The sequence below is a fragment of the Cygnus olor genome, chromosome 2, assembly GCF_009769625.2.
Source record: "Cygnus olor isolate bCygOlo1 chromosome 2, bCygOlo1.pri.v2, whole genome shotgun sequence".
Taxonomy (NCBI): domain Eukaryota; kingdom Metazoa; phylum Chordata; class Aves; order Anseriformes; family Anatidae; genus Cygnus; species Cygnus olor.
The window spans coordinates 18,368,998-18,389,367 of record NC_049170.1 but is presented as its reverse complement, the minus strand read 5'-3'; the positions used below and the strand labels follow the sequence as shown (position 1 = coordinate 18,389,367).

Sequence of the window (20,370 nt, the reverse complement as noted above, 5' to 3'; positions counted from 1 at the left end):
AGAAATCCATGATTTTCATAAAAAATACCAGCCTGTTCTCACCATGGGATGTGAGAGAGAAGCACCTTTCACTGAAGGTGAGGAGTAAAGGGCTGCTGGAACAGCACACCAAATGTTTATTTACTCGCATGTATGAATGGTTTGTCCCTTTCCTAGGTTTTGCCCGTCTACAGACATGTTCCTGCACATTCACGCATACATTTGAGAAAGGAAGAAGTAATTATCCTTGTAGATAACCTTCTGTTTCAAATATTTCAACCTAAAAGTCTGAAGAGTTTCATACACCAACATGCATATGTGCAACATTACTGAATTACGCTGTCTCTTGAATTAAGACTAGATAAAGCAAGATTTACAACCTTCCCTGCTGGAGAAGGAAAATTTTGATAAAAGATACTGGAGCAATTCTCTAGCCTTGTGAAAAGTGAGAAAAGTTTTTGTGCTTTTTAACACACCATTGATATGGTTTCAGCCACATTCTCTGAAACTCCCCAACTTGTATTGCTGCAATTAAGGACTTTAAGCAAATTCAGCTTGCTTTCTTATTTACTTAACTTCATTCTGTTTTCACCCTTTTTCTTTCAACTGTTTCTTCTATTAGTTGACTGTAGGGTAAGTAGTCTTGTGGGGGGTTACGCTCAAGTGTTCATGGATCAGGAAAAGCAGAAATGCTCCTGTATGCTCTCTTGATGGGTTCACTTTGATGGGACAAATCTCAGCTCAGGAACAGTTGATTTTCATAGACAAAATATTAACTTGCCAATGGGATTTCGAGGTTTTCTAGTGTGTTTCTGTGAACCGTGAAAAATTATACTTAGTGTAACTGCACTGGTTTGGATTTGGGCACAGAATAGTGCAATTGTGCAACTGTTTGCTGAACAAATGTTAATTAATAAGGTGGTTTTTTATTTATTTTTTTTTAAGCTAATTATTTCACTAGATAGCATCTTTATGAAATTGAGGAGCAGTATCAAATAAGACCAGAGCTTTTACAGTGAACATTAAGTAGTTAATGGATCTACTCTTCATGTGTCTGTGTAAAATTGTTTCCTTATTCCCAAATCTTTGATGTAATTTTTCCCCATTCAGAAGTCTCCTTAAAAGAATTTCCTGTGCAGATTTAGCCCTCCTTAAATACAACGGGAATGTATTTAGCATTTAATGAGCTCACTTTCCCTCATGTCTAAATTGGTCTGCATTTTCTGAATGTGATAAAAGAGAGTGAAATGACAAAAGCAGCCCTGGCAAACTATTTCATCCTTCAGTGAAAGAGTAGAATGGGGAAGGAAAGGGAATCAGCAGAGAACTGTTTTGTTCCTGTATGGATGAGCTGTGCATACTGTACAATTAAAGTTGTCCCCCCTTTGCCCCACTTGATACTTTCAGGAAAGGATACAGATAATCGCTTTTCTGGAGGTGACTTGTCGGAGGAAGTCTACACCTGCCTACCCTGCAGGGAAGGATGTTCTTACTGTACAGATGATACTCCCTGCTATGCACAGGAGGACAAGTATTTACGGCTTGCTATCATCTCATTCCAAACGCTCTGTATGCTGCTGGACTTCATAAGTATGCTGGTAGTCTACCATTTCCGCAAGGCAAAGGTAAGCAGCCTTGTTTTACTTTAATCTTCCTTCTCACTGAGTAGTACAGACTCATTTATGTTAGGTGTGTAGCTTCTCATCTGGAGGACACTCAACTTCTCAAGTAAGGAGCACAACTCTTTCTCAGAAGATTGGATTTCCATACAGGAATGCTTTGCTGTAGGCATGGAGGTACCTAAATTGTTTATGTAATTAAAAAAAAACAAAAACTGAGCAAGTTGTCTCCCAGTGAAGTCTGCTTACATTTATAGATGGTCTGTAAAAATCAAGGAAACCTATTGTGTTCAAAGTCATTTTGGAAAATCAGGCCAATAATGGAGGTACCTAAGGAGGTATGTGGGTATCTATACACTCCAGATCTTGAAAGTCTCTGGCTCTTTTACCACTGCTAGGAAGGATGTTTGGTTTCAATATATTTGAGACGCTAGCTGGGTAATAAACTTTCTGCTTTTACCTCATTCAAAATCTATTTACATGTAATATCTCATGCAATTTCACTGTTGGCTCAGTAAATGCAGAATGTTCTATGAAACTTCCAATTTACTAAAAAAAAGAATTTAAGCTGGCATATATTCACTACCTACATTTGGAAGACGTAGGTGTGCACACAATATGCTACATTGTTGAAATTAATAGCTTCATCCATTTTCCATAACTAGATAAGCATTTCCATTTTGGTTTTTGGAACACTTGATCCCACAATCTTCCTAATCCTACACTGTCTGTATTACAAATGTGTGGCTCATTTTGAAAGACTTTAATATCCTGGCAGGAAATCACAGAATGAACAGTAACATTATTTTTTTCTCTCTTCTGTTTCTGACCGAGTCTTTGCATTTAATGAAATTGCATCAAATGATTCAAATTACAGACTTAATTGTATTTATAAAGTTTTTCATTATGAAAAGTATTTTGTACGCATCTATTTAGTTGCCTAATGTTAACTTAGCAGAAGAACTTAATTTCAATTCTGAGAGGTTTTAGTCCTCAGGGTAATGTTGCTTGCTTTTAATGGTTGTGTAAAATAGATCATGATGAAAGAAGTGTTCCTCATGAGTAAAACTTTTCTCTCTAGTTCTGCAAAGTGAATAGAGTAGCTTACTTCATGTCCAGCTCTTGCAAGTTTGCCCTGATTTTTTTCTCAATAAAGTATTGATGGTTTTATAAGAAATTTCTATACTTGTTCATAAATAGTTTGAGGTCAGATATGAATGAAATTACAGAAACGAACTTGCAATTGAACACTTACATATGTTTTGATATCATATTCACTACTGTTAAAATATATATATTTATTAAACATACTAGAGAAATCTTGAATTTCACAAAACCTGCTAGTTATACCAGGTACCTTTTTACTTTTGTGACAATCAGCCATTCCTCCAAAGTAAGCTACAAGCAAAGAACCAGACAGGATCTGAACATTTAATACCAAGGCAAACCAAGAAGCATATACACACCTTTCCTTGTTTCTAAAGAATTTTCCAGACTTTTACAAAAAACCATAAGCCTATTCTTTTCCAGATTACCTGTTACCTTGAGAGATTTGTCATGACATCTGAACATCAGAACCAGACATAGAACTATTTATTTTCTTTTTTCCCAGAATGTCTTTGAGATATAGCATTTCATTTAGTTGGACAGAGATGGATTCAATTATAATTTAGCTAACTTAGAAGAAAGTTTGACTTTGCTCTAAATGTGTATTTCACAAGGAAAAGACAAAGGAAAGGGAGACAAAAAAAAAGTTATGTGGAGATTAATAATCCTTTCCTTTATGATCATGTTTTCAAGAAACAGAAACTGAAAAATAGATGTTCCATTGCTTTTCATGGCAGTCAGCTGAGTTTTTTTCTTGGACTCCTTTTATATCCGGTATCTTGTTGGTACAGCATGATTTTAAAAAGAAAAAGATCTTGTATGATTAACATGAAATGAGAACCTTTATGAACAATGAGTATTTGCATAAGAAAACTGCTGGTTACATTCGATAATGACAGAAAATTGGAGTGAATGAAGAAAACCGGTAACTGTCTACTCTCCACCAAGGGGGAAAAGTCATGGAAATAAAGAACAGCTATTAAAGTATTCAAAATACCTGCATTTTGAGAATTTCCAACTGTTAGTGGAACAAACCTCAATTGGATTAGTGTATCCGTATGTGATTAAACTTAACTGTGTTAAACTGCTCAGATCTGCTGTACCGGGTGAGTGTCAGAGAAGAACATTTTTTGGATTCCCTCCCACATATGGCACTAGAACATTCAAATATTTAGAAAAAGTAATTTTTAATATAGCTTTTTAACAGAAAGAAGTATATACTGGTATGATATTAAGAAATAGTCTTCAAAGTCTTTACAACTGAAAAATAGAGTGATCAGAGTATAAAAATACTAATTTAACACCCCAGTGTTGAAAAGAATGAGGTGTAGATATGTGGCATTTTGTCGTAGTAGCTGACTAGTAAAACACGCTGAGTAAAATGGGAACTGGGTGGGGTTAGGTTACCACTCTGGTAGAAGTGTGCATAAGAGAACACTACTCAGTGCTTGTACTTTCTGGACGTTCCTGGTAAATATTAATTTCAAAAAGCCAAGGTCTTGAAAAGTTTGTCTGGCAACAAAAAGTGTCTTGCGAAAAAACATCCCTGGCACCCAGCCTGTTACTTTGTGAGTTACAGGAGTTGAGACGAAGAACAGTAAAGGTCCACAAGGACTCTTCAGATTACAGTAGAGGTGTCAAGCTTGGTCTCAAAAAGCTGGCATATCAGGAAGAGCAGGTGCAGATCAGAAGTATTTTAGAAAAGAGAAGAAAAATCTCAACTATTCAGATCACAGTGGTTACACATATTAAGATCAAGAGGTACTCATAGTGGAAGCTACTGGAAGAGTCACTCATCTACTTGGTTTCATCAACAGTGTGGAATATATGCTAGGTCTAAGCCAGTTGGCAAAATGGTTGACTGTCGGTAATAGATCTACTGCTCCATTCCCAGAGAAGATCATAGCAGTGAGAAGAGAGATGTTTTCAACAATTACTTCCAAAGAGTTATTGACAGAATGTGAAGGTACAATTTTATTTCTGACATGATCTTTATTACTAACCTAGGGTGTAATAATAATGATCTACAGGGAAACCTGGTAAATATCAATAACAGTGGTTTCATGGCTGAAGGATCTTGACAAAATGAATGGCTATAAATCAGCAAAGCCAGATGACAATCTTCTAAAAGTCAGCTAGTTCTGAAAGAACTTGAGAGGCTTCTTAAGGATCCTCTAAAGAGTCCTCTTTAGACTTCCAAAAGAACTCTTCTAACAAGTTGCTGAATTATTTACTGTGGAGCAAGCCACTGCTTATATTAATAGCAGTAGAGGAGGAATGGAAGATAGGAAATGTGACATCTGCATTTATAGAGACTGCTGGTAATGATGACAAGAGCTAAAGATCAGTAGGTCCAACTTACACACTAATTCATAGAAATTTTAATAAAGAACAGAACTACAGGTCTGTGAATAAGTGTGAGAAGTAGACTTTTGTGAGAATGTGATGTCCTTACAAATGCATTTATAGCTCTGTGAAGGTGGATTATTCCATATGGATGAGGGTATTTTTTCCAAGGACAACCAACAAAAGCTCTTAAAAATGATGATCTCAAGGAGCTAGGTGAGCTACACTTCTTGTAGGTAATTGAGAAATGACAGAGGAAAAGACAGTGCAGCAAATATGCTATAATTTCATATAAGGCAGGGAAATGGTGACACGGAAACAAATACTACAGTTCCTCGTAGTCTATAACAAAAAGGAATTCAACAGATCTCCCAAATGGTAAAATAAATAAATAAACTACATGTTATAGACAATTTTTAGTTCCTTTATGTCCCTCATTGGCACAGAACATCAAGGAGCTCAAAGTGTAAATCAATTCAAAAAGAGTTTTTCAGGAATCATGAAGGTTCTTGCCATTGTTGGTTATTTAATCACAGTGCTTTTAATGAAATATCTGGTTCTGGAAGTCCATGCTATTTATTGTTGGAAGCGGGGAGAATAGACCAAGAAGGATGGCTCTCTGCTGTTTTCCGTATTAAACCATGCCCTGAGATAAGACACTGGAGTCGAATCAGAAAGCCATACTTTTGTTGAAGAGTCATCAAGTTAGACTTCATTTCTGATCTTAAAAGCATTGTAGTTACTCATCTAGACTTGCAGAGTTGCATTTGATAGATGGCAAAACCAATATCAGAGGGACAAATCAAAATTCAAGTCACTTGTCCAAGACACAGTTATGGAAAGCTATCGCTGGTGACACTGACCAAAATTTTGCATTGCCAACCTATATATGAAACTGAAAATTAGTGACTTGAAGCAGTAGTCAGCGCTGGCAAACAGTGCAAAATGGAACTACAGGAAGATACTGTGAGAAAGCTCAGATCGATGCTGAGGAATTCATTTGAGGCTTTGTCAAACACAGGTGAAAGTGACTCAGCAGCTCTGAGATTAGCTCAGCAGCACTGTTAATAAACTGCAAGAGTCATAACCGGAGAAAATCACAGGCAGAAAATGTGGCCCTTTGCAGAGAAAAGAAAGCAGAGAGGGAGAACTCCAAAGTGGTAAGAAAAAAACAAAACACACACACACACAAAAAATCAACACACACAAAAAAAAAACAACGGAGGAATGCACAGAAGGAGTAGCAGAAGCTAAACCACTAATGAAAAGCTTTGTAGGGAAAGACAGAGAAAGATGAAAAATATAAGAGAGAGAGCAGATGCTGCTGCTATAGTGGGAAAAGATAAAGCATTTCAGCAGGGGAGTAAACGAAGGAAGTGTGCCAAACAAAGCCAAAAAGGAAAAAAAAAATAAAATTAACAGCTAATACAGAAGGGAAAGCAGATGTGTAGATCACTTGAAAGAAATCTCTAACTATTCTAGACAACAACAATGCCAAACAGTAATGAAAGCTGGAAAGCCTGACTGTGACATTAACATGAGCTACAAGAGGCTGAAAAACTCCCAGGAGATGAAAATTGATCAAATCCCATCAGAAATGCTGACAGCACCTGACAGCACCAGTTTGATGACATTGAAGGATTTCTGCAGTGGAGCCTGGGAAAAGGAGATTTTTCCTCAACAGTGGGAACGTTGGAGTGTTATTAGAGGGCCCCAATAGGATGATCTTGCTGAATACTGCAACTGGGGAGACATCCAGGCTTCTGCAGTGCGATACTAAGGAAGATGAAGCGACAGTGGATGCAAAACATGGAACCGGCTTAACTGAGGCTTGCAATTGGAAAGGAGCGTATAAACTAATAGGCTTCTCTTATTTCTTTGCTTTTCAAAAGGCTTTGACAGACTGTCTGAAAGGATCTTGCAGAACATCTTTCAGCCCCATGGAATCAGATCTGTATGGCTGTGTACAGAGATACAAAATGTTCTCTTAAGTCTTAACAACTAAAAAACAAATCAGCTCAAGGTGAACACTAGCAAACATTGTTGTGTGCTATGCCATTATTATTGCTTGGATAATGCAAACATTACTACTAAAAACACGTCCAAAAAGTATGAGGCACTAACCTAACAAAAGTAGCTGGATAGGCAAGGACAGAAATCACTGATGTTATAACAAACATTCTCAAAATTGAGAAGCTGAACAGTGATTTTAGAAGAAAATTTATCAACAAAGTAGGAGAGAACTCATCTGTGTGAGGAGTGTTATGTGAACCAATGGAAAGCTCAAACCAGGGAGCAACCAACTGCAGTATTGACTAAATGCAATGTGAGGGCAGCGGAGCAAGACACCATCGGGAAGAAACAGAAAGCTTAGGAAATTTTTCTATTTTGAAGTTAACATATGATTTAAAGGACTGGAGATCTACCAGAACATTAGAGAGGAAACCAGCTACCTTGTAAACAAGATCTTCCAAAAGTACTGGGCTGTGGAAGGACATCACCTACAAAGAAGATAAAGAGCTAATCCATTATCAGACCGCCATCAAAAGGATCAGAAACAAGAGCTGAAAATAACTGACCTTTTCATAGTGGCATACTAGTGCAACCATGGAGCTATCAGGTAGAATACTACTGCTGTGAGGAGTCATAAATGCCCTTACAAATGGTAAGAACCTCTACTGGCAAAGAGAACAGAGATGCTGATCTCAGCCCTCGAGTGGAAGAGGCTAGCTGCTACTTCTGCCCCAGGGATGAAGGAGAGATGAGAACATGACATCAGCCTTGGCTCACACTGACAGCAACCACAACACTTGGAAAAGATTGTTTTCAGCTCTTAAAAATAACATTAAGTGCTTAAAATAAAATATTCAAAACCGTGGTTCAGAGGGCTGTTGTAATATGGCATTAACAAGGATAAAGAAGAGCAGTAGATCCCATTGAAATGAAGGGCTTTGCCCCATTCTAAACCATATATGCTCCCAAATAGTAGAAATTTATAACTAAACCGCCTTTTATTGTGTTATCTTTTATTTCCCATTTATGAACACTGTTGGAAATAAAAAAACCACAAATGCATTAGAGAAGGAAAAAAATATATGGAACACTGATCAAATTAAAGCTTGCAGTTAACAAGACCACTTGGCTAATCATCAACAAGTATAAATCGTTTTAACTGTGGTAAATAATAGTAACTGACTGTTTTTATATTGTTTTTACTCTTTGTTGAATATAGATTTCCAGTGACTGGGGTTCAAGATGACTAGATATTTTATGGCACCAGTTTCCTATTTATTCCCACTAGTGTAAATGCATTTAAATGTTCTGCTAAATATGATTTCTAAACCATGAAGACTGGCCTTAAACAATGACATTTTAAACACTGCATAAAACTCCACATAGATGGAGAGACAACATGCAAATGAAACCTGTAGTTCTTCTTTTTAATACTAAGAAATCAAGAATTTCTTTTCATCCTTACTGCAACCATGATAGGATGCAATAATTCAGAATGAGATAATCACAAGCTATTGATGTGTGATATGTCTTTAAATATTAAAGCTTGCTGGCTTTGCAAACATACCTTTTTCTCTAATGTAAATCAGCCAATCCTTTCTCTTTTTTTTAACACTACAGTGGCATCTTGATGTGCTTGTGCCTGGATGCCTTTAATCTTTGGTGCACATTCTGCTTTTTTCTCCCTAGACACCAATTGCTGACATTTTAGCTGAAGTGGAAACTTGATAGAGGGAAAAGAGCTTGTGCAGATGGAGCAGCTGCCTTTACATGCTGTGCTGGTGGGCATACCTGACAGTTCACTCAGCACATACATATTCTGTGCAGCGCTTTATGCACCTTTTCTTCATTATATCCTTGGGTGAGAACCTAGTTTCTTGTGATTTCTTGGGGAAGTTTATTGTAGTCTTGAGGTTTGCAGCTTTAAAGATGTTGACGATGTTATTTTCAAAATAGCTGTTGCTTTTAGTGGAATTCTCATTTCCTCCATTCATAAAACAGAACTCATAAGATGTCCTTTCCTATTTTTATACATAGTTAAGATATGCCTTTAGGGATGCTGTACCTTTATTAATTCTCACATAAATAATTGCAGAATGCCATATTGAAAAGATAAGTGCATGGGCTGTTAGCCTCTGTTAGCAGTTGAAAATCAGAAACGACATACTGGCTGCTAGAGTTCCCAAAGACAGTGAACGATGGCTGCAGCAGAGTTATTGCCGTTCATTTGCAGGGTGTTGGGGCATTCACTTCATAAGCCCACAGGTTTCACATCTGTGTGTATTTCCATTTATTATAATAAATGATTTAAGGGAATTAAGTACTTGCAAACAGATAAATAAACCTATTTCCACCTCAGACATTGTAGGCCCCAGGACAAACTGATGTGTGAAGAAAATAAAGATCTAGATATACAAAGAATATCTAATGGATGCTCTTCTAATGGAATGAGCAGGGCAATAGGAGGCACAATTAGGCTACACGATGGTGCTCACTAGACAGGGTCTACCCTAACGGACAAGGTAGGTCTTAAACGAGACTTTTCATCAATACTCAGCAATAGCTGTAAGGATCCAAAATTCACAATCTTCTCCCTGTATCTTTATATTAAGCCAGATTTTGTCTCTGCAATGTTGAATTAGCACATATTCTTAGTGGCCATCCATAAAACATGCAAAGATTGTAAGGCAGTATGTTGCCTTCAAAGTGACATGAATCAGCAGTGGACTAGGACACATTTGCTCCACGTTGGCTTTCAGACTGATTCATGGCATGTACTTTCTTAGCCTTAACGTCTTGCTATTCAAAACCTTGCAGTTCGGAATCATTGTCACCTTCTATTCCATCAATGTTCCATAAAACTCTACAGCAGAGAGACCCAATGTTCTAGTCAGTGGAGCAGATAACAGGGTACTTCTAATACAGGGTCCTGGCTAGGAAGATAGTTGTCACGGGGGAGAGACAAGGCTGTAGTAGCCTTGAATGCATATATAAGTTCAACAGTATAATAATCTGATTTTCCTTTTAAAATAAACATAAAGAAAAAGATAATTGAATCCTTGAATTTCAACATATATTTCCCAACAATGAGAACTATTACAATATAAAATATTTTTTTCCAAAGCAGTTTTGGAGCTAGAAATTAAACTAAACTCAACAAATTGCTAAGCTTTTTGTTCATCTGTTAATGTTGGTCTTTGGTTCTTGAAGACTTTTGCATATATATGCTCCTTTCAGGGAAGCTGAGTAAACTAGATGGACGTTCACACAATGTTAAGCTTTTACCACTGATTCTTTGATGCAGTAACTTCAGGGTAGTTCCATTTACCTGCAGTTTCATTTGGATTTGTGAATGGATATTTACAGGTTTACTGGGAGGACACTTCCTGTCATGTCAGCAGAATAACAGTGACATTATTTATTTATCCTCCTATTTGTCTTGGAGCTGTATGCTGCTGTGAACCTTCCTTGTACAATCAATAGCAATAGCTAAGTCCCTGGTGGGTTGCACGATGTCCTTGGCATGCTTCCATCTCCAAGAGCAGACTTCCATCTGAACTAGGCCTTTCTTTTTATTATAACCACCTTAGTGTAAGCTAAGAAGAACTATTCAAAGTAAAAGCCCATCTTATAATGGAGGGACTTTTTAACCAACAAGTCTTGAAAATTTAGCAGCGACAATCATAGGTGTTTGTCTATGGAAGAAGTTTTTGTAAGGGGTTCCCTGAGCTGACACATCTTTGGCTAATAGACAGGGCACAGATTTGGAGACTGTAATTAACTGTAGCCTCTTCAGATCATTCAGACTAAAACATATGCCTATTCTTCATTCTTTTCATCATTTCTTTGGGTGAAAGTTGAAGGTTCGTAGATCACAAGCAGCAGCATTATACTATCAGCTTCTCTTTAGGACTTTGTGCTGTAAACAGTCAGCTTGCTTTCTGCCTTCTCTGTCCCAGCCATGCCTCCCTCCCTCTGAAGTAAAATCCTAACATTTTCCTCTGACAACTTCTCATCAATATCAGTAGACCTGAAAAAATACCTTCATCTCCTCCTGGTTCCCTCAAAGACGTCCCAGCTACTGCTTTCTTAGTTACGGTAGGAACCTGCTTGTTATCTAACATCTTGTTGGACTCAGCTCACTTTGCCTCCAGCTCTGCCAGAGTCTCACTGAACTCTTTCTGAGTTCCCTTTTATTACATGTCTTCTGCCAATCCTTGCCTCAACTTGCTGTCTTGTGCCTTGACTACTGCAATGCTTTCTGCTAGCCTTGGCAAGTGCAGTCATGGCCTGTTTGTATCTGTTCAACACGATGCTGCAAACAATTCCCTATCCTGCCATTTTGTGCTGTCCTTATTGCTTCTCTCTGTTGGCAGCGTAAATAAGCTATACCTTCTTGTTTTCAAGATCCCCCATGAGCTTTTCCCTCTCTACTCATGCTATTTATTTGATGCAAAAGTGTCAACACCAGCCTCCATCATCATCTTGTTACATTTTTCAAATACACCCCTTGTTCCCTTCATGCTTTCCTCATACTTGGTGGGGGCTTTGTGAGAGCCTCCCCTGCTCTCCATATTATGTCTTCAGATTCAGGAACTTACAAAGTGTGTGATACTGATAGGCTGGGAGTGCTGGCTAGTTACAATAAGTGATATTGCCTTGTTGTTCCCTTGGTCTTCCCATCTGTCCTTATCCATCTGTTTTCCTTTAGCTTAAACTCTCACTTCTTGGAGCAAGGGCAGTCTTCCTTACTTTCTCCTTGTGCAGGGTCCACAATAACTTAAGGATGACCTGGGGCTGGGTCTTTCCACCATACAGTGATAGGAGGAATAATTATATGTAGCAATATTTCCTTCAAAGGCAAGTGTGCTTTTATTTTCAGTGAAACATACAACCCATGATTAATTTTTTTTAATACAAGATCGTTTAGTGTGATAAATTCTGAGGAGATGAAAAATCTCACCATTTTGGGGGTCAGCATTTCTCAGATAAATTATTAGTTTGGAGCGGTTTAGCCATTTGGCTCTCATAAAGGAAAAGTGAATAAAATAAACCGGAGTTGGATTTAAAACCTTCAGAATTATGAGTTTTTGTTTGATTTGAAATTAGTATAATGATCATCATCTATAGTTCATTTGCCTTCTTAGTCATGTGAATAGTGAGTTTTGTTTTTTTTCTCTTTATCAAGTTTTCTCTACCCTTCTCTTCTTACATCATGCTCAGTTTGTTTCCTCTGAGATATCATGGGTCTTGAGCTTTGCAATCAGGTTGTTTTTTTCTCCTGTAATTTACCATAAACTATTTCTTTCCACATGATTGAGCTACAATTTATATAGACTGTTTTAGTGAGCTGTGGCATTATCTTTGGTAATAGGCAATGCCATGTTGAATGAGAAAGCTGAAATCCAATTCAGGTGTTCCAAAGCTATTTGTAAACTGAACCAGGAGAACATGCACAACGAGCCTTGTATCCTGCTAGTGAAATGTTTTTTTTTAATCCATCAGATTTTTTTATATATTCTGTTTGATCTCCTGCTGGTTAAACAACTATCGATATTAAAAGCGTACTTTATCCTTGAAGAGCATAATGCCTTTTTGTCTTCCTTTCTCTTCATTTCTGCATTAATTGAATGCATACCTAGTGAAGCAGGCTCTTTAGGTGATCCAGAATTTTGATGATTGTTATCGTACATATTCAACTTTTAAATTAACCGTAAGGATGTGAATAGATTGAAACTGAACTTGGACATCATTTACCTCCTTACTGATTTTTTTCACTTCCATATTCATTACAATTTAGTAAGAGCCAGGTATCTTGATCGAAGCTGGAGGAATTCCTGGTCTTGTAACAAAGATGTCCCTGGGACATTAGCTAGTTTCACTGTGAGGGTTCTTCACCAATAATATTTTTTCAAGTATCTGTATTGTAGGTGGTGTAGTGCAACTTATATGCAGCAGGATTTGTACTTCAAAATGTAGAACAACTTATCTTCATGATATATCATAACAGGTTTCATTACTTCTATAATAGAAAAGATAAGAGCCACATGAATTGAAAAATAAAGTATTTGGGGATTTCTTGGCTGCCTGATATCATGTGCACTTTTAATGAAATTGGTTTATGATTGATGGCTGCTTGACCTTTGCTTTTCCTGTTTTGTTTTTTTCCTCCAAGTAAAAAGTAAATTTAATGATTACATTTTATTTGGGCTTAGCTATAACTAGCAATAGAAAAAAATGACCTTTGTGTAAGTATTTTTTAAAGAGGAATAAAAAAGCCATGAGGATTATATTTATTTGGTTTAGGAATATTGCACAAAACTGCAAATGCCAGAAGATTCTGACAACTTGCCAATACAGCTTAAATGGAAACATGGAGCTGTAAGCCTATCTTTGGAAAATTGGCCTTTGCTATGAAATTTACTGTATTTGCAATCCATATTCTATTAGGAGGCTATTATTCAAAGAGAACAATTATCATTAAAAGTATTTGTCAGTGTGATAAGAGGTTGAACAGGGCATAGAATTTCACATTGAATATTTTGCAAAGAAATTTTCAAAAGAGACACAACCATTTCCGCTTTGAAGTGAAAAGCATTTCGTGCAAAAGAGTTGCTTGAATTTTGTAAGACAACCTACATTAATGAAATGAGATCTTGAAAATTCCCTTTTTGCTGGGTAGCAGTCCTACTTGGTCCTTGAATTTATTATAGAGAAGATAAAAAACAATGATTTACTTTTCTGCTTATTTCATGGCAGCACTCTTCTAATTTTTTAACTCTTTACAAGCCTGTGTACTTGGGGAAAGCCTTTTAGATAAATCTCCTTTTTTTCTGACATTGTTAAACTAGAATTATTCTTTCTGCTTAGTGGACTGTGGTTTGTCCTGGGATAAACCCTCAAAATGTTGTTTGCCTCATGTGGACAGAACCATCCTGTGCTAGGACAGTCCCCTCGTGCCAGGGAGCATATGGTATCTTTTCCTGTTTCACCAATACTTTTAGAAGGCATCTCTATCAGCAAGAAAGTGGATTTCTGAAACTTGAACTTTTTTTTTTTTTTTTTTTGTGGAATGGAATTGTTTTCCAGATAGTCCACTATGTGTAACTGAGGCTTCGGAGGAGTCTTTCCAGTTGTTTTGAAAAGAGTAGGAGTGCAATTTAGAATCATGATCCAACAGCTTCTCTTCACATCTCCTGTGTCCTCACATGTAGGGTATCTATAGTTCATCTATAGGACCTGCCAGACCTGCAACAAAAGGGCCATGCCAGAGTATTCCTCCTGGAAGCACCAAAGAATGAGCACACTGCTGACACCTGTACCTTTAGCTAAGCTTTTTGTTTCACTTGTTTTGAGGCAGTTTTGCTTAGTGATTTATCTAATCTCTTCGAATGCATCAGCTTAACATAACAGAGCAAACTTCTATCTGTTCTCTGTTTCCTAGCTTCTGGGCCATTCTGCCATGCATCAATATGTGCTTGCCAGCAGCTGTACATTGAGTGGTAGGTACCCTTTACAGTTTAAGAAGTATGAGTATGTTGTATGCAAAGTTGAGACCAAAGAGGAAATCTGTCTTCACTTTTTTCTAATGATTTCCTTTAGACCTTGTTTATCTGGAAGGCATGATTGCATCCTGGTGGTAAGCCACCTTTGCCAAAGGAAATTTTCTTTGAATCACAGCCCCACTCAGTCATTTGTTACATTATAAAAATGGCAGAACTATTTAATAAAAGAGAAAAAAAATCTAATTATGCCAAGTCGTCCCCTTACTATGTTTCCATGGTACCATGCTACATATAATCCACTGTGACATGTGGCCACGGAGGAATCTGCAGGCTTCCTGGACTGACACCAGAAATCTACAGTCCTGTAAATTCATTAATATAGAGTGTACCAGATACAAAATTACTTCAATTTTATTTTGGCTTTTAATTTTTTTTCATTTTTCTCCTTTCTGAAAATACTTTGAAACTCGTATCACTGACTTTGTGTGAAAATATTCAGAAATTCAATGCTAATTAAGGCTGCTGTATTTCCTGGATTGCTTAGGACCACAGAGAATTGTAATGCAGCATCTTCTGTGCTTGTTTATACATCATTTTAGCTTTTGGTTTTGTTATACTTGATGCAACTTGGATAGCTACACTTTTTTTTTTTTTGAATTGCCCTTGTGAAATTAATTGTTGAGCATTTATTTATGACCCTCTACCAGTATCCAAAAGGCATGTAGGACTTGAGTTTCCTAATGTGATTTGCTACAGAAATTGTGTTACTTCCTGAGACCTGGGGATAGAGAATTATTATTTATCTCAAAGACTATTGATGTGGTCAACATAGAATGGATGGACCAAAAAGCAAGCAAATCCAAAGGCATTTTTTTCAGCCCTGGTCAAGAAAATGTTCTCTGCTAAGGCATATTGGTAAGGGGGAAACAAAAAGGAAGACTGGGGATACCTGGCCTGTGCTACCTAGGAACTCCCCACCTTCTCATTAGTTTCACAGTCTACAGTAAAGCTCTAAGTTAAGAGCTGGATTGTCACTAGCATGTATGGAACTGATGAAGAGTTCCTTCCTACCCTACAAAAAGGCTCAGGAGCAAACCAAAAAGTGCAGTAACACTGAATTACCACTTTTCAAGTGTTGCGACATGAATGTGGTCTGGCCCTGCATGCTGTCCTCTAATGATACCTGAGTTACACCATGTGCTTGCTCCTCAGCTTTTGTAGTCGCCGCTTCAGTTTTCCTCCAGGAGCTGCCCTCTTCTTTTGGTCAGTTTCTCTATGAAGTAGATGAAGATAATATTTGAAATAGAGAATGAAACTCTGTTTTTATTGCTTGAAACACATGCAGTTCCAGCTCCTTCAGATCCAAAACTGGAAGCAGTAATAGGATAGAAAAACTGGCTGAAACCCAGTCTTGGAATGAGATTGGTGAGGAAGGTCAATGCATTGCCTTGATACCATCATCTTAACAAAGGCATCTGTTCATATGGTTTATCTCTAAGTCTTTATTTTATTCTGATCTTTTCATTAATCAAATGTCCTGAGAAGCAGTCTGGCTGAAAAACAGCAGGAAGTTCGAGAGGACTATGAGCCAATGCTGAGCTCTCACCACAATTCAGGAAAATCGTATACTCGACAACACGGGCATACCCAGTAGGCTCAGCAAGGCTGTTATTCCTCTGTTCGGTGGTAGTGGGGCTGCTCGTGGAATACTGAGCCCAGTTTTGTGCTCTGTGGTTCATGAAGTGTGGGGAAACTGGAGAGAGCCCAGAGGATGACTACTGGTGAGTGCTAGAGCATAAAACATACTGGTAAAGCCTGTGGAAGCTAAGCTTGAATAGGATGGCAAAGAGGAAGCTAAGGGGCAATCTAGTAGCAGCTTATTTGAAGGGTGTTTGTAAAGACAGATCCAAACTCTCTTTAGTAGCATCAAGAGTTGTAACAAGGGACAACAATCACAAATTATGGGTTGGGAAGTTCAGGCTGGGCATTAGGAAAAGCTTTCTCACTAGGAGAGAATTGCCAGACCACAGCCAGCTACCCATCAGTTACCTAGCTCCATTCTTGGAGGTTTTGAAGGCTTTGGAAGACAAAGCCATGGCTGACCTAATTGCTGTTGGCAGTACTCTTGTCTGAACCAGGAGATGGGACTAGATAACCTGTAGAAGTCCCTTTCAACAAGCATTTATATGAGTCAGTAATTCTTTGAGACTAGTTAGATTTCATTATGCACATTATGGATTATTATAATGTTTATTGATTAGATGCAAAGGATCTAATTGGATTAGTTCTGTGAGTTACTCTGTATTAAAGATAGCTGTCGGGATGCCTCTGTCTCAGCTGGACTGCAGTCCTCATTGCTTCACAGAACAACAAAAACTATGATAAATGGTTTGCTTTCTGTAATAGCATTTTTGTTTGTTTCTATTAATGAGAAAAGATATATGAGAAAGTTAAAAAATAGCTATATTTCTCTAATAAACAGTGAGTGAGGCTTTCTATAAAAGAATTGCTCTAGAGAGACAGCAATGTTTGCTTCACAGGAGAGCAGAAGTAATGAGCCAGCCTTTACTTCTGTGCCTTCCTAATTCAAAATATCTGTACGTGCTGAACTGAGATTTCAGTACTGAAACCAGAGTTTTAGTAAGAATGTCTCTGACTGTCTCTGTGTTTGGACCACCCCCACACCCAGGGGCAAGGTCTCCTTTCTCACAGGGCTGCCTTGGACCTCAGCATCCTGACTTTGCTTTCCTCATCCTTGCCCTGAGGCTCTGTCTCCTCTCCATCACTGCATCTTGCTAGAGTAACTGAAATAATCTGCCATGGGGTGACCTTGACCCACTATTATGTCTTGTCTTCCAAGGGGAAGCCTGCAAAGGCAATTTCAGTGTAGCTGCTCCTGAACTTGTTTATAGAATAAATATGCTACATCGTATGTTGTGACATCCATCATGTGGCATTACTCCGACCCCTATGTCTGGGTTGCAGATTTGCAGTCAAATCCTGAGTCTCACGTGGAGGTGACAACTAACCTCTGAGCTGTTAATATAGGAGTATATCTGGACTTTGTGAATATATGTAACTTCTTACTTTAAATTGCCAGCAGTTGTGTGACTTTGAGCAGTCACCGAAGTGCAAATGGCCAGTGGCATCTCACAACTGCTAGTAGCTGCATCCCAGCTGAGAGGAGAAACTGTGAACATTTCGAGTTTTATCCTCTTTGAGTTGGAGTGCTGGTCCGTTCTGCAGTGGTTTTATAACACAAGGGTATGTCCGCAGCTGTGAGTCCTGTTCCACTGCCTAAGTCACACTTGAACTCAGTTTTTCCATAAATGCGTCCTGAAGTATTCAACGTGCAGATGCAAACCTTTTTACTGTCCTATTATGGTGGTTTTTCTGTGTAGATCTAACATGACATACTCAGCGATTCAGAAGTTATCAAGCCCGTCCATCAACTGGGGGCCTTTATGTCCCATGTCCTCGCACTATTTTGCTATTTGCTATCATCTGCCTAAAGCTATCTTGCATTTTTCTAGTTGGTCCTTTTGATAGCTTACTATGAAACAGTTGATTGCAATTCTCTTGAATTTCCCTTATGGCTGACAGCTTGCACTGGATTTGCTGGAATTGTTTTAGTGTGCCATTTGTTCATAGCAGAATTTAAGGATTGTAACTTCTCTCTAAGAAACTCAAGCTCAAGATGCATAAGATGGTAGAGACCAGTACATAACCTGGTACCTGGTCTCCATCTTTACTGTAATACTTGCCATAATATTTTAATTGCTTCCTTCTGGTTTGATTCCAGAATTTCTGGATGGAGGCCAGATTGAAGCTAATGCCTAGTTCAATAATTATTTTTCCTCCTTCAACTTAAAATAATAATTATTTTTAATGAAGATCTCAAAAAAACAAACAAAAACAACTAAACAACGTGGGAAAAGTATGAAAGAGGTAAGGTAAGTATAAAAGTTAGTACGAAGCTAGAAGCAAAATAAATTGCAGTGTCAATTAGGTGCCTGCAATGTGTAACCATTAAGTGAGACAAGGAAAACCAGAAAGGACAGATTTACTGACACAAATAACTAAACACAGAAATGAAACCCTTGAAAGGGAAATGAGCAAACAGACAAAACAGCAAATAAACAGACCTTACAGAAGTTCAACAGCCAGAGAAATAAATAATCAACAAACAAAAACCCAAATAAATGCCAACAAGCAAGCAGATGTAAAAAAACAAAACAAAACAAAACAAAAAAACAAACAAAAAAAAACCACATTAACCCAGGCAGCTGATAAGGAAAAGAGAAAGAAATTGACATGACGTTACATGCAAATGTAGAAGAAGATTCCCCTGGGCTTTAACCCAAAAATACCCTGATTTCTGTGAAGGAGGTTTTTAATTGTACAGACAGCATTGGTGGAGAGCAAAAGGCAGAGGCTGTGGATTGCCATTTGCTTCCATTCTTTCATTTACTTTCTTAAAAGAGAAAAGATTTTTGTCCTGACATATGTGGACATATTCACTGCTATGTACATATTGAAGTCCTATGGAATCAAATATTTGTGGTGCTGCCTACAGCCACACCTTAGGTGCCTGTATTTGCGAAGTCTGCGTAGTGGCAAATTCAACTCTTGGTGGAAAAATGGTGCTCCAAGGCTGATAGAAATGCTATCTATCTAACATAGGATACCTTCTATCTCATGTATTAAGTAAAAAACCTTTTATTTTGGTTTTCACCCTTTTAGCTATTCCCTGTTTTTAAAGTTTTGGTACTGGCTGAAGGCTTCTCGCACCTTCTTGGGCTGTAGCGGCATCACTGGAGGAAAAAACGAGTCAAGTGAAATATAAATATTTCAAATAAATGTACTTGTCTTTTATAAACTGAAAGCTTCCATGTTACCTTTTTCTTGATAAAATATATACTTTTCTTTACAATAAAGAAAATTAAAAAATGGAATTTCAAACTTGTTGTTTGGGAGAGTTCTCATGTTTCCATTTCCTTCCCAATTTTTTATTTTCTCTACACTGCAAAAACAAAATTTTGCTGGTGCTGTTTCTTATTTGAACATTTATGTTTTTCTTCATCAACAGGGATGCCATTCATCTCTGTCAGATTACCTACTCCAATTTCTGAAGAATCTTGTTACAAAAAGCTGTGAATGTAGGGGTAAAACCTCCATTTTCTAAGTATCAAAGATGGAGATAAAGGCACAGTCACGACCTGGATTCAAGTTCATTTTGAATTTCAGTGTTGTTGTGGAATTCATATTTCTTTTAGGGCACAGAAGAGAAGTACATAGTCAGAATTCATAGATAATGGTTGCTTCAGGAACACAGGTGAGAAGAAAATCATAGAGGAGTTTATTGTTTTGGGAGAAGTGCTGGAAATGTGGCAGTTCTGTGCCCCTGCATGTTGCCTTATCATCTTGCCATCCAGAAGAAAGCTTGATAAGAAAAGGTTGATCAGGGTGCAGAAGACTTATTTATAAAAGGATGTTCACACAGAAGTTGTTTGAAGAACAATTTTTTAAGAACATTTTTATCTTCTCTATATGATACCCATTTCACCTACTTTCTTGGTTATTCTGTCATATAGAGATGCATAGTATAAAATGAAGGAAAAAAAAGCTTCTTCAGGGTTTGAGGGCTGACTGATAGTGGGAGACATGAGTTCACTGGTTATGGGCAAGGCCACTCTGCATTAATTCCCAGTGAGTAAAGTGGTGTTGTCTTGGAAAGATGTTGTGAAGAAAAACTGTATCGAAATGTGTAGAGTCAGGACCACATAAGGAGTCTTCTGGAC

At 37.7% G+C, this 20,370-nt stretch overlaps 1 protein-coding gene across 2 annotated transcripts in view; it reads left to right on the top strand.

Moving 5' to 3' along the window:
• Positions 1 to 20,370, top strand: part of GPR158 (G protein-coupled receptor 158) — a 196,289-nt gene that overhangs the window by 90,233 nt on the left and 85,686 nt on the right. For both annotated transcript variants that reach the window (XM_040548547.1, XM_040548546.1), the window contains exon 4: positions 1,387 to 1,604. In XM_040548547.1, coding sequence (XP_040404481.1) covers positions 1,387 to 1,604 — 218 coding nt within the window. The remainder of the gene's footprint in view (positions 1 to 1,386; positions 1,605 to 20,370) is intronic.